Raw genomic sequence first — 13,050 nt, 5'->3', positions numbered from 1 at the left:
ATTGTCTGTCATTCTATTGCATATCTCTTATGGTATTGTCTGTCATTCTATTACATATCTCTTATGGTATTGTCTTTCATTCTATTACATATTGCTTATGGTATTGTCTGTCATTCTATTATATTTCTCTTATGGCATTGCCTGTCATTCTATTACATATCTCTTATGGTATTGTCTGTCATTCTATTACATATCTCTTATGGTATTGTCTGTCATTCTATTACATATCTCTTATGGTATTGTCTGTCATTCTATTGCATATCTCTTATGGTATTGTCTGTCATTCTATTACATATCTCTTATGGTATTGTCTTTCATTCTATTACATATTGCTTATGGTATTGTCTTTCATTCTATTATATTTCTCTTATGGCATTGCCTGTCATTCTATTACATATCTCTTATGGTATTGTCTGTCATTCTATTACATATCTCTTATGGTATTGTCTGTCATTCTATTACATATCTCTTATGGTATTGTCTGTCATTCTATTACATATCTCTAATGGTATTGTCTTTCATTCTATTACATATCTCTTATTGTATTGCCTGTCATTCTATTACATATATCTTATGGTATTGTCTGTCATTCTATTACATATCTCTTATGGTATTGTCTGTCATTCTATTGCATATCTCTTATGGTATTGTCTGTCATTCTATTACATATCTCTTATGGTATTGTCTTTCATTCTATTACATATTGCTTATGGTATTGTCTGTCATTCTATTATATTTCTCTTATGGCATTGCCTGTCATTCTATTACATATCTCTTATGGTATTGTCTGTCATTCTATTACATATCTCTTATGGTATTGTCTGTCATTCTATTACATATCTCTTATGGTATTGTCTGTCATTCTATTACATATCTCTTATGGTATTGTCTTTCATTCTATTGCATATCTCTTATTGTATTGCCTGTCATTCTATTACATATCTCTTATGGTATTGTCTGTCATTCTATCTCTTATGGTATTGTCTTTCATTTTATTACATATCTCTTATGGTATTGCCTTTCATTCTATTACATATATCTTATGGTATTGTCTGTCATTCTATTACATATCTCGTATGGTATTGTCTTTCATTCTATTACATATCTCTTATGGTATTGTCTTTATTCTATTACATATCTCTTATGGTATTGCCTGTCATTCTATTACATATCTCTTATGGTATTGTCTGTCATTCTATTACATATCTCTTATGGTATTGTCTTTCATTTTATTACATATCTCTTATGGTATTGCCTTTCATTCTATTACATATCTCTTATGGTATTGTCTGTCATTCTATTACATATCTCTTATGGTATTGTCTTTCATTCTGTAACATATCTCTTATGGTATTGTCTGTCATTCTATTACATATCTCTTGTGGCATTGCCTGTCATTCTATTACATATCTCTTATGGTATTGTCTGTCATTCTATTACATATCTCTTATGGTATTGTCTGTCATTCTATTATATTTCTCTTATGGCATTGCCTGTCATTCTATTACATATCTCTTATGGTATTGCCTGTCATTCTATTACATTCCTCTTATGGTATTGTCTTTCATTCTATTACATTTCTCTTATGGTATTGTCTGTCATTCTATTACATATCTCGTATGGCATTGTTTTTTATTCTATTGCATATCTCTTATGGTATTGCCGGTCATTCTGTAACATCTTATGACATGATATTCCAGTCTTTCATTCTATTTAATTTTCTGCCCTGGTATTGTCTGTCATGATTCTGTAACATTCTGTAATATTTTCTGCCATGTTATTCTTTGTCATATTATAGAAATTTCTGTCATGATATTTTCTGTCTTTCTATTATATTTTCTGTCATGACATTGTTTGCCCTGTTATGACATTTTTTTCTGTCATGATATGGCCTGTCATTTTGTAAATTTTCCGTCACGATCCTGCCAATTTCGTTCATTCTGTAAAAGGTTTTACAATGATATAACCTCTCATTCATGAACAGTTTCTGTCATGATATTACATCTATTATATTCATTATTTTCTGCCATATTATTTTCTTTCTTTTATTCTGTAACATCTTCTGTCATGGCATTGGTTGCCCTTCTGTATTATTTATCATAATATCATGATATTACCTTTGTAACATATACTGTCAAAGTATTGTCTGTTATTTTTGTAAAATGTTCTGCATTGGTATTTAAAATTTACATGTCAAGCTATTATTTATCATTCTATTACAAAGACTGCCATGATATTGTCTGTCGTTCTATAACATCGTCTTCCAAAGTATTGTCAGTCATTCTGTAACATTTTCTGTTCAGTGGTATAGTCTGTCATTTTATAACACTGGTTTTGATAGTGTTGATGACAAAAATGTTTATCGGTATGAATCATAATACGCAGTAAAGCCTTTTTCAAGTTTGATACCTAATTAGATGTAAGAAGATGTGGTATCAGTGCCAATGATACAAATATTCATCTTTTCAATTTGTAAAAGAAAAACCCTTATCATATAGGTCAAAGTACGGTCTTCAACACGGAGCCTTAGTTCACACCAAACAGCAAGCTCTAAAGGGCCCTTGGAATGACTAGTGTATAACCATTCAAACGGGAAAACCAACGGTCTAATCTATATAAAAAAAAACAAGAAAAAAGAAAAACGTATGAAACACATCAACAAACGACAACTACTGAACATCAGGTTCCTGACTTAGGACAGGTGCAAACAAATGCAGCGGGTTTTATATATATAGGTACCAACCTTCACCCTTACCTGAAATACACGATAAAAAAGTAAGTGGATAAACACGTTTTCAATGGAAAAATTACAGGCGAAAGTATTAAAATGGGAAATATTTAAAAAGAACTACTAGCAATATTATTTAAACAGGTCAACACATATATAAAAAATATTTAAAAAGTACGAATAATACAAAGTCAAAGACAATAGATACCATTACATGTAAGGTATAACGAACGTTTGGGTAATATTCCACCAAACAGTTCGTTATGGAAAGTTATGAGTACAATCATATTCGTGTGCAGTGCATATTAAAATTAAGAAAAAATAGAATCAAGAACCATTGATTTTCTTGACGTCAACAAGAACCAAAAGGTATGCCCTTGAATTAGAAAATCAAAAAGTATTCTAAATCTATCACATAATACCTTTTAAATTTTTCTTAAACATTATTTAATTTTTGAATTTTGCTGATACATATTGGCATTAGGGTTTCATTTCTTTACCGTTTAGTGCAAAACAACAAAAATGTCACAAACACTTCATTTTGAATTATTGTCATTAATATTTGCATATGACTACAAGCTTTACCCAAAAGACATTTTGCTTCAAAATTTATTTTACAAAGGATGTTAATGTGCAAAGCACCAGCTCATATATATTCTGACACAAATTTGCGTGAATTTGCATGTCGACACAGGCGCGGATCAAGCCATTTTAAAAAGGGGGGGTTCCCAACCCAGAGTAAAGGGGGGGTTCCAACTATATGCTTCCATTCAAATGCATTGATCGGCCAAAAAAAAGGGGGGGTTCCAACCCCCGGAACCCCCCCCCCCCCCCTCTGGATCCGCCACTGCGACATGTATATAATTAAAACGAAAGGACAACACAATTGAGTTTTCTGCATTAAAGGTACAAGATAAGAGCAACAGGTACATTTATAAATATTAACATAATTTTAAAAAGGTTTGATTAAGATTACTATTTTGCTTATTTCGGGAACAAATTATTGACTGCATAAAACTTATGTTTATTAATAGCTAAAAATTCGTACTCTGCTTTTTTCTTATTTTTTTTTCTTTTGGTACTTTTTTTTTTCTTTTTGGTGTATACAATTTACTATTTTCTCTTTTGAATGAAGATCTGTATATACTTGTTTTCTGGAAGAACTGGAGTGGTTGGTTGGGCTAAATTATATTTTGATTTGATCATTAATATATTTTATTCAAAAACATATACAAAATTTTACAACGGATTTCATAGAGTAATATGTTGAGGTGGTCAGAAAAATTGTTCGTCAATATATTCAAACATGATCTTTTTCCTGTAAAATAAAAGACAAAATATTCAGTATAAAATTATCTGTTAAAGTATGGAAAAACTTACTTTTGAACCTCTCTTAGTGATGGAATAAGCATATACATACATGAAAATGGGGGTAAAGAAAGTATTGCCCATAGTTCAAAACAAGATTAATTAAGTTTCACAGATTAATTGCATTAAAACTTACAATTCTAACATATGTTTTAAAAGATTGGTTGTGTTAATATGGACGCTGTATGTGTCTAGTTTGTTTTTTTATATTCTTGTCTAATGTTTGCTCATGTGCTTTGTCTATATGTCTTTATTGGGGTTCTTGGTTATATGAATATGACAGTTGTTATCCATTCGTTTGATGTGTTTCAGCTTTTGATTTTGCTATCTAATTGGGGACTTTCCGTTTTGAATTTTCCTCGGAGTTCTTTTTTTTGGGGGGTGATTTTACTTTTTGCAGACACCATCAAGGCCAAAAGCATGCAATTTCAAATTTCTATGAAAGGAAGTCCAGGCAAAATGATAAACATAAAACAAATAATTGAACTCAATTACTGTGGGATAGTTGTCCTATTAACCGTTTGTTGAATATATGTCATATTAACCGTTTGGTGGGACATTAGTCCTCTTGACCGTTTGGTGAACAATTGTCATATTGACCGTTTGTAGACAGCTGTCCTTTTTACCGTTTGGTGGATAGTTGTCATACTGACCGTTTGGTGGACTATTGTTACATTGACCGTTTGGTGGATAGTTGTCTCATTGGCAGTTCGATGGATACTTGTCTAATTAATAAAATTAACGGTACCAATTTTCTTGCACTAGATGCGCATTTCGACAATACATGTCTCTTCAGTGATGCTCGTGGCCAAAATATTTGAAATCCAAAGCTTATATGTGAATAGTTTTCTCATTGACCGTTTAATGGATATCTGTCCTATAACTGTTTGGTGGATATTTGTCCTATTGACTGTTTGATTGATAGTTCAACCAATGACTATACCAACAACTATTTAATATTGTTATATTTACCTTGGTCTTATTGGTTTTCCTTTTTTATTCAGACGTTTAAACACTTTATTCTTTCTGTTTCCGTGTGCAACTATCATCCTAAGCATAGAAATATCAGCATATACATTACGTTTTGAATATGCAAAAGATGCCAGTTCCCAAACAATGATTACGTAACATCTAATCTATCCAAACAAACGCAAAATAAAAACGAAAACAAAAACAAGCGGCCATTTACTAACATATCATTGCAAGAACGATTCAAATAATTATTGTTCGAAATATATTATTTATTTTCTATGTTGCTGTTGTTCTAGACATACTATGTTTATATGTACAAAACTGCCATTGCCGTTTTTCATCTTAAAGTTTGTTTACATTTTGAAAAACAGTATTACATTTCACAGCGGTATGATATTTTATTGATTTTGTATTTACATTGTATCATAGATCAAATTTATTTGTTCAGTGTATGTTCACTTGTGTTAATATGTCTTTTGATTGAGTTAAACCATTTCAATTGCTATTTTAAAGTGTGTCTTTTCTATGTTGAGATGTTACACTATTGATTTAAATTAGAGTGAAGGCCACAGTTTGGTACCATTAAAAGTTTAAACCCGCTGCAATTGTTTGCATCTGTCGTTAGTCAGGAATTTGATGTTCAGTAGTGGTCGTTTGTTGATGTGGTTCATAAGTGTTTCTCGTATCTCGTTTTTATATAGATTAGATCGTTGGTTTTCCCGTTTGAATGGTTTTACACTGGTTATTTTTTGGGGACCTTTATAGCTCGCTGTTCGGTCCCAAAAAAAGCCACGGCCCCATGTTGAAGACCGTACTTTGACTTATAATGGTTTACTTTTATAAATTGTGACTTGGATGGAGAGTTATCTCATTGGCACTCATACCACATCTTCTTATATCTATTGATACAAGTAATTCAACTTACATCTGGCACTCTCCTGGGACTGTGTCGATAATTAAGACAGGTCCAACAAATCTGTAGTCCGTTTTCGTACATTTATTTACAGCTTCCTGTCTTGGATTTGGCGACCCTATATCTGTGTTTGGATTGATGACTGTTATTTTAGATGTATCATTGACTTGACTGCCAGGTACTACGTTATTACTTGTCCCATCGCTTGGTGTACGACTGGATCCTTCTTCATAAATAGTCATCAAAGAACGAAAGGTAACAGTCGGCATGTTTACTTTTCTGAAAAGAAAAAAAAACCATAAAAAAAGTGTATATATGAGGATTCCAGCAGAAATCAAATTCATCATTTTGAAAAGCTGTATATATTATATGTTGACATAAAAAGTATGATCTCCCAAATGTATCTTTTCATAAGTTCTACTTATTTAAAAATTTTCCTTTTTAAACGCTGTAGAGTGCATATATACATCCTCCATTATGACGGTAAATCTACAATAAATTCGGTGACACTTGAAATGATAACTTTTATAAAGAGAAAACTGTTCAAACGCATATTATTTGATGTATGCTGGGAGCTAATATAAAAAAGAAGATGTGGTATGATTGCCAATGAGACAACTATCCACAAAGGACCAAAATGACGCAGACATTAACAACTATAGGTCACCGTACGGCCTTCAACAATGAGCAAAGCCCATACCGCATGGTCAGCTATTAAAGATCCCGATAAGACAATGTAAAACAATTCAAACGAGAAAACTAACGGCCTCATTTATGTAAAAAAAACTGAACGAAAAACAAATATGTAACACATAAACAAACGACAACCACTGAATTACAGGCTCCTGACTCGAGGCAGGCACATACATAAATAATGTGGCGGGGTTGAATATGTTACTTTACTTGTCGTTGGTGTTGTTAAGTTGCTGTCTCATTAGCGTGTACTGCCTACTCCTTTGGTCTTTTAACATCTATCAGTACTGATATATCCGTCTAACAAATATGGTTCAAAAGTGTCTGTCTTAAGGAGATACGCATGGTTTTGGCTGTTGTGATCACTTCAAATACTACTTCCTGAATCTGTTATTTAGCTGTTAAAACTTACCTCAATACAGCTTTCACGCGTTTTCTAAAAGACTTCACTTTATCTGCATTCTGTTCGTGCATATTCAAAGATGCTATGACCCTGAAAATTCGAGTATACTGTTGTAGAACGTTTAGATTTAATAATTTCTGCTTTGTTTATTGTATTTTTTTATTTAGAGATAAAACGAGTGTAGATAAAGACAAAATAAACATATAAATAAAGAGATGAGGTATGATTGCCAATGCGACAACAATCCATCAAAGTTCCAATGAAACGGCCAACAACAATTATACATGTTTTAAGGTTAAATGGCTAACAGACACAATTTGTCAAAGTCAGTTTGAATTTTAGGTGGCGTATAATACATTACTGAACGGAGCTTTCTTGTGTTTAAGATGTTATGACTTTCGGTTGTTTGTATTTTTAGAAGTGTATTTAACCGAGACTCTCAATCTTTCAATTATACTTACATTTCACATTCCCCCTTTTCAATCTCAATGACCAAAGAGTCTCCCTCATATCTTGTAGGATATCTAGGACAGCTTGGTCCAGTTTTCTTGACTTTGTTTTTTGGAGGTGCTCCTTGTACACATTTAAGCGCCAATAACGCTAAAAAGAGACATACGATCATTTGACATACATTCATTGGAAAATAGGCAAATAATATCACAAATGAATTGTAAATCAGTCAAACGATAGTAGTATTGAAGATCGTGTCAAAAGGCAGCTATCATTTAAAAGACTTACTATCGTATTCTTCTAATTGTTAATTTCTGTGTCATTTTTTCCTCTTGTGGGGAGTTGTCTCATTGGCAATCAAACCCTTTTTTTATATATACTATGGCATTCGCTTATATTTGAATCTGCATGAATAATGGGGCATTGAGAAACTAAAGTAATGATTTTTTTGTAAAAGAAAAACGAGACAGAATTTTACTTTTACTTTGCAAGATTGTAACCTTGAAATTGTTGATACATATTCATACCTAGGTGTTATTTTATATATGGAACGTTAATTATACAAGGAAGAAACTTGTTGAGCAAGCACAAAAGGCGTTATATTGCATTTACAAACTATTTCGTAATGAATCAATACCTATAGATATACAATTAAAAATGTTGATTCTATGATTGAACCAATTTTATTGTACGGTTCAGAAGTGTGGGGTTTTGAAAACCTAAAAATTATTGAACAAATCCACTTGAAATTCTGTAAGAGAATTTTGAAAGTTCAAAATTCAACTGCATCATTTATGGTTTATGGAGAACTTGGAAGGTTTCCACTCGAAATTCGGGTCAAATTGAGGATGAGTTCTTTTTGGAGTAAATTAGTATTAAATGAAAATAAACTTAGCAGTACTTTATACAAGTTGATGCTATGTTTAAAAAGCAATCATGGGGTGAATTTCAAGTGGATAAACCATATAGAATCTATATTTAATGAGCTAGGCATGAGCTTTATTTTTTTAAACCAGTTTGCTGTATACGAAAAGGTTTCAGTAAAACAAATTTTGTGTGACCAGTTCATACAAAAATGGTACAGTGATTTACACACCACATCGCGTGGACAATTTTATTCACAGTTCAAAAAGAGTTTTGAAATAGAAAGATATCATATTAATATCATAACTTTTGTATTATTTATTTGTAAAAATGCAGAGATAGTAGATTTGAGAAACAGATATCTACCACAATATTATAGAAATAATCCAAACATTGTAAAAATGGAAGGTCTTTTGTCACTTTGCAATATTGAATTATATAAGAAACTGTCAATGTTTATCAGAAAACTGTCTTCTCTCCTTTAAATTTTGTTTGTATTAATTTGTTAATCACTTGTTCATTTCTGTCATATTTAATGTATATATGTTATCAATAATGACCTTTTGTAACACATTGTAAATGCGTCTGAGTGTTTCCCTAATAAATCTTGAAATCTTGAAAATCTCGAGAAGTTGTTCCAAAATTGTACACAACTGTGTATAATATAAAGGTAAGGAGAGGTGATAGAATTGCAAATGGGACAACTATATATCCATGCATCAGAGTATAAGTCATTGTTTGTTTCCTTTAACAGCTTCAGCTTATTGGATCCCAAATTAATGATCGATTGATATGAAACTGGTTTTCAAATAAATTTTCTATATAAACGAGTACTATCACACACAGTCCATACGATCGAATATGTTAAAGTGTTTACAATGTTGTTTGAATTTGATATACTTTTGTGCTGATACCGTTTTAGTAATCACTATGTTTATAATAATGATGGAAAAGTAAAATAACATTAATACCGAACTTTGGGGAAAATTCAAATCGGAAATTCCCTTAACCAAATTGAATGCCAAAAGTCAAACACTCAAAGACGTCAAACGAATGAATAACAACTGTCATATTCCTGACTTGGTAAATGCACTTTTTGTGTAGAATTTGGTGGATTAAACCTGGTTTCATAGCATTCTAAACCCCTAACTTGAACGACAATCGCATAAAACTCCACAATATTGGCAACGATGTGTGAACAAAACAAACGTACATAAAAGAACTTACCAAATAGACAACAGGGCAATTTCAGCTTCATCTCGGGATTTGTCTATCTTGTGAACTGTTGAAAAACAACAGAAGTATATAAACTTATAGCGATGTTTTTGTTTAGTTTAAACACGTCATACAACACTTCCCATAATATACATTCTTGCATGAATTAAATCAACGTCTTAATCATTTGTCAATGTCACCATTCTTGTAAGATGATGTGTAAAGCAGAATATGATGAATTTAGCGGGGGCATTACATATTGGCCTCGGGACAATCTATTATTATATGTTCTCAACTAAGATTTAACATTATAACTGTACACTAACTTTTTTTAGTATTTCAAAACTCACTTTGAAGAAAACAAAATTCATAAAAAAAATGTGTGGTCCTCATCCAAACTTTCTTGTATTCGGATACAATTTGTAGAAAAAGTTGTTAGTCTTAATGATATTTAATATTTTCCATCACCTTTAATGGCGTAAATGCAGGTGTAGTACTGATCATCTCAGCCTGCGGGCTTTTGAATTTCAATTAAAAAGTTTCATTGTTTTCAATATCTGTTTACATGACGATGTTAATTAAGAGTTCTCCGAAGTATAAAATTGATAAAAAAAAAATCCAACTCAATCTTCCCGAAGCAAAATAGCAAACATTTCCTAATTAAAAAAAATAATAATACAATCTATCATATTTCTTCTCTTGAAAAATACGAGTTATATATTATATTTTTTTTTATTGACTTGGAATGAATATTAACCATACGTAAAAACGATGATGTGAATGGCTGTACACAGTAAATGTATACGTATTCACATTATTATGCTATTTTATATATTTAGAAACTCTTTGACTCTTTAATAATACATTTTTTTATTGATTTTTTTTATTTTGGTCAGAAGCATTTCATATTATACTGAATTGGTATTATCAGAAACATAAAATTGTTTTTAATTGTCTCTGATAGAAGGTGCCATTTCAACGGTATTCTGCATAAAGTTCCAATATTGAACCGCCGTGATATAGTCTTTTTTGCTGATACAGTGTAAAGCAATAACCAATCAATCAATCATATTACTCCAATGTTAAAATCATTTATAAGAATTCTGCCATGACTGTCGGTGATTCACGTTCTTTTTCGGGCATGCGTTTTGCATATTTCCCCCGTGAATGCACTACCTTGAACTAATTTGTGAATATGTATTGATTATAGCCATCACACAACAATCTTTAAAAAAATACTTGTATCACTCATCAGTTAATTTGCCGATTAAAAAAAAACAGTCTTGGTCTTAGCAGATCTTAGCATTTTCATAACCACTTTTTAAAAAAAAATGTCATGAAAATCTTTAGCTTTTATTATTTGGATTCTAAGCCTTAAAGTAACTTATTTACACCTGTTTACAAGTCTAATAGTGATGTATATTACAGTCATTACAGTACGCGATTTAAATAAATTATTCAGAAAACCGCGGGTAAATAGAGTTATTTCCCCGCAAGCATGCGCATTTGACGTAGCAACGGTGTAAATTCAAGATGGACGGTGAGGGCGATAAATCTTCGCCAAAACCCGAAGAAACAGGTATAAAGAACCTTAAATTTTCAATTTGTAAATTAGATATAAACAGAAACTCACCCTTCTAATGCTTAATGTCGCCTTTACGAATTCATGACAATTGAGCTTAGAATTGGAATAAACTAGATTGGTCAGTGCCCGTTTGCAAATGAAATTCAATTTTGTATAAAATCTTTAGCTAAGCAGATATTCTGCCCAAAGATGGCTTGTTTAGAGGCAGGGTGATTATTCTGCATCGCCCAGTCATACCCACATTTTCACAATGTTCGAGAAAATGATACCTATACATATTATAATATACAGTGGAGTCCCCGGTGTCCGCGCGGCCGGTGATACCGCGCATTTGCTGATATAGTTATATCAACACCGTAACACAAATGAAATTGTTCTTGTTATTGTTTTAGCATTCCGAAGGGAGAAAAAAGAATAAAATAGATAAGTTCCAGATTGAAATAATAACTGCAATCCCGTGATTTACAATATTTGGCACCTGTACCGATACAGGCCGATACAGGCTCCAAATGTCCTCCTTTAAACGCCATAACTATGGTGGTGCTCCTATTTAAAGGAGGCTCATACGGAGACAAGAAGAAGAAACCCTACAAACTGATAAGTTTATGAAATAAAAGTATGTTATGAATGTATTCACACAATATTATCCAATTATTGGTTTTATCAGTTAAATGAAGTGAAGACATAAGTCTTAGGTGCGCGGATACACCGGACTGCACCGTACTGACAGACACAGAATTTTTTTGTTATATATGTAAACAACACAATAATAATTAAGATGGTCTACTGGTATGTATTTCAATTTAACACTGTCAGACTAATCAGATAGAGCCACACTCGAAAGATCTTGTGGCTATAAAGTATAATGAAACCTTTGACCAGACATAGCCTCCTGCATGGTGTTTACAGAATACAAATAAGGAAAAAAAGGGGGGGGGGAAATAAAGAATATAAGAGAAAAATGGACTGACACTATTTTCATGATTTTTGGTACAAATACAGATTAATGATTTAAAGAATGACAAAAAAAAAAGGAAAGAGAAACACATATATTAAAAATAAATAAAGGCTGTTATCAAAATCCTTTTACATGTGTCATATATACATTGTACTGATGTTGATGAAGCTTCTTCTTCTTCCAGTAGGGAGTTGACCTCATACTTTTGTGATTGACTAACTACCCTCAATTAGCTTACTTGATCTGACTTAATATATTTATTAATTTTATATAACTACATATTATTTGGACATGCAATCTAAAACTTTTAAACAAGCAAAATATAGAAGGAAATTAAAAAAAAATAGTTGGGAAACATTTCACATATGAAATGATGAAGATGATTTATTTGTTTCAAAGTCTTAATAAATATGCAATTTTGTTTATATGTCCATACATATTTGTTTATAGAAATATTGTTCAACATGATGAAGAATATTATTTTGAGATAAATTTGTTATTTTACTGTTGTCGTGTTGAAATATTATTCAACCAAACTTTAAAATAAATGTTATTGTATTGCTTTATTACAAATTTCAGTTTCTAGTTAATGTTCTATAAAGTTTTCAATTGGTTAAGTACACATACATTGGTATAAGTATTCATTCCCTTATTTATTTGTTTAGAAGATATTTAAATTACTTCAAGGGTGTTTTTGGTTGTACTATATGGGAATATAACCACACCATTTTGATCATCATATAATCTTCCTTACAATTGATTTAAGTAGTCTGTAGTTTAGTATATATAAATATATTTACAAAGGGTTTTCTCCAATATTGTTCAAGTATTAATGAATATGTTTGAAAATTCTCTGATTTCTTTAGAGATAAGTACTGCTTTTCACATCTGAATAGCACAT

The 13,050-nt window shown here is 31.4% G+C and overlaps 2 protein-coding genes across 3 annotated transcripts in view; one reads left to right on the top strand and one right to left on the bottom strand.

Annotated features, from left to right (window-relative positions):
* Positions 1–3,904: 3,904 nt before the first annotated feature.
* Positions 3,905–9,754, bottom strand: LOC139524628 (uncharacterized). The gene is made up of 6 exons (XM_071319577.1): positions 9,619–9,754; positions 7,539–7,677; positions 7,087–7,167; positions 5,994–6,260; positions 5,069–5,146; positions 3,905–4,046 (listed from the first exon to the last, which is right to left on the bottom strand). The coding sequence occupies exons 1-6, from the start codon at positions 9,647–9,649 to the stop codon at positions 4,004–4,006; spliced, it is 639 nt and encodes a 212-aa protein (XP_071175678.1). The 5' UTR covers positions 9,650–9,754; the 3' UTR covers positions 3,905–4,003.
* A 1,318-nt stretch (positions 9,755–11,072) lies between these two features.
* Positions 11,073–13,050, top strand: part of LOC139524627 (cilia- and flagella-associated protein 44-like) — a 34,257-nt gene continuing 32,279 nt past the window's right edge. The window contains exon 1 of one of the 2 annotated variants that reach the window (XM_071319576.1): positions 11,073–11,185. In XM_071319576.1, coding sequence (XP_071175677.1) covers positions 11,140–11,185 — 46 coding nt within the window. In that variant the 5' untranslated portion in view covers positions 11,073–11,139. The remainder of the gene's footprint in view (positions 11,186–13,050) is intronic. The other variant, XM_071319575.1, reaches the window with a different exon arrangement.

The sequence above is a fragment of the Mytilus edulis genome, chromosome 5 (assembly GCF_963676685.1).
Source record: "Mytilus edulis chromosome 5, xbMytEdul2.2, whole genome shotgun sequence".
Taxonomy (NCBI): domain Eukaryota; kingdom Metazoa; phylum Mollusca; class Bivalvia; order Mytilida; family Mytilidae; genus Mytilus; species Mytilus edulis.
This window is presented reverse-complemented; position numbering and strand designations above follow the sequence as displayed.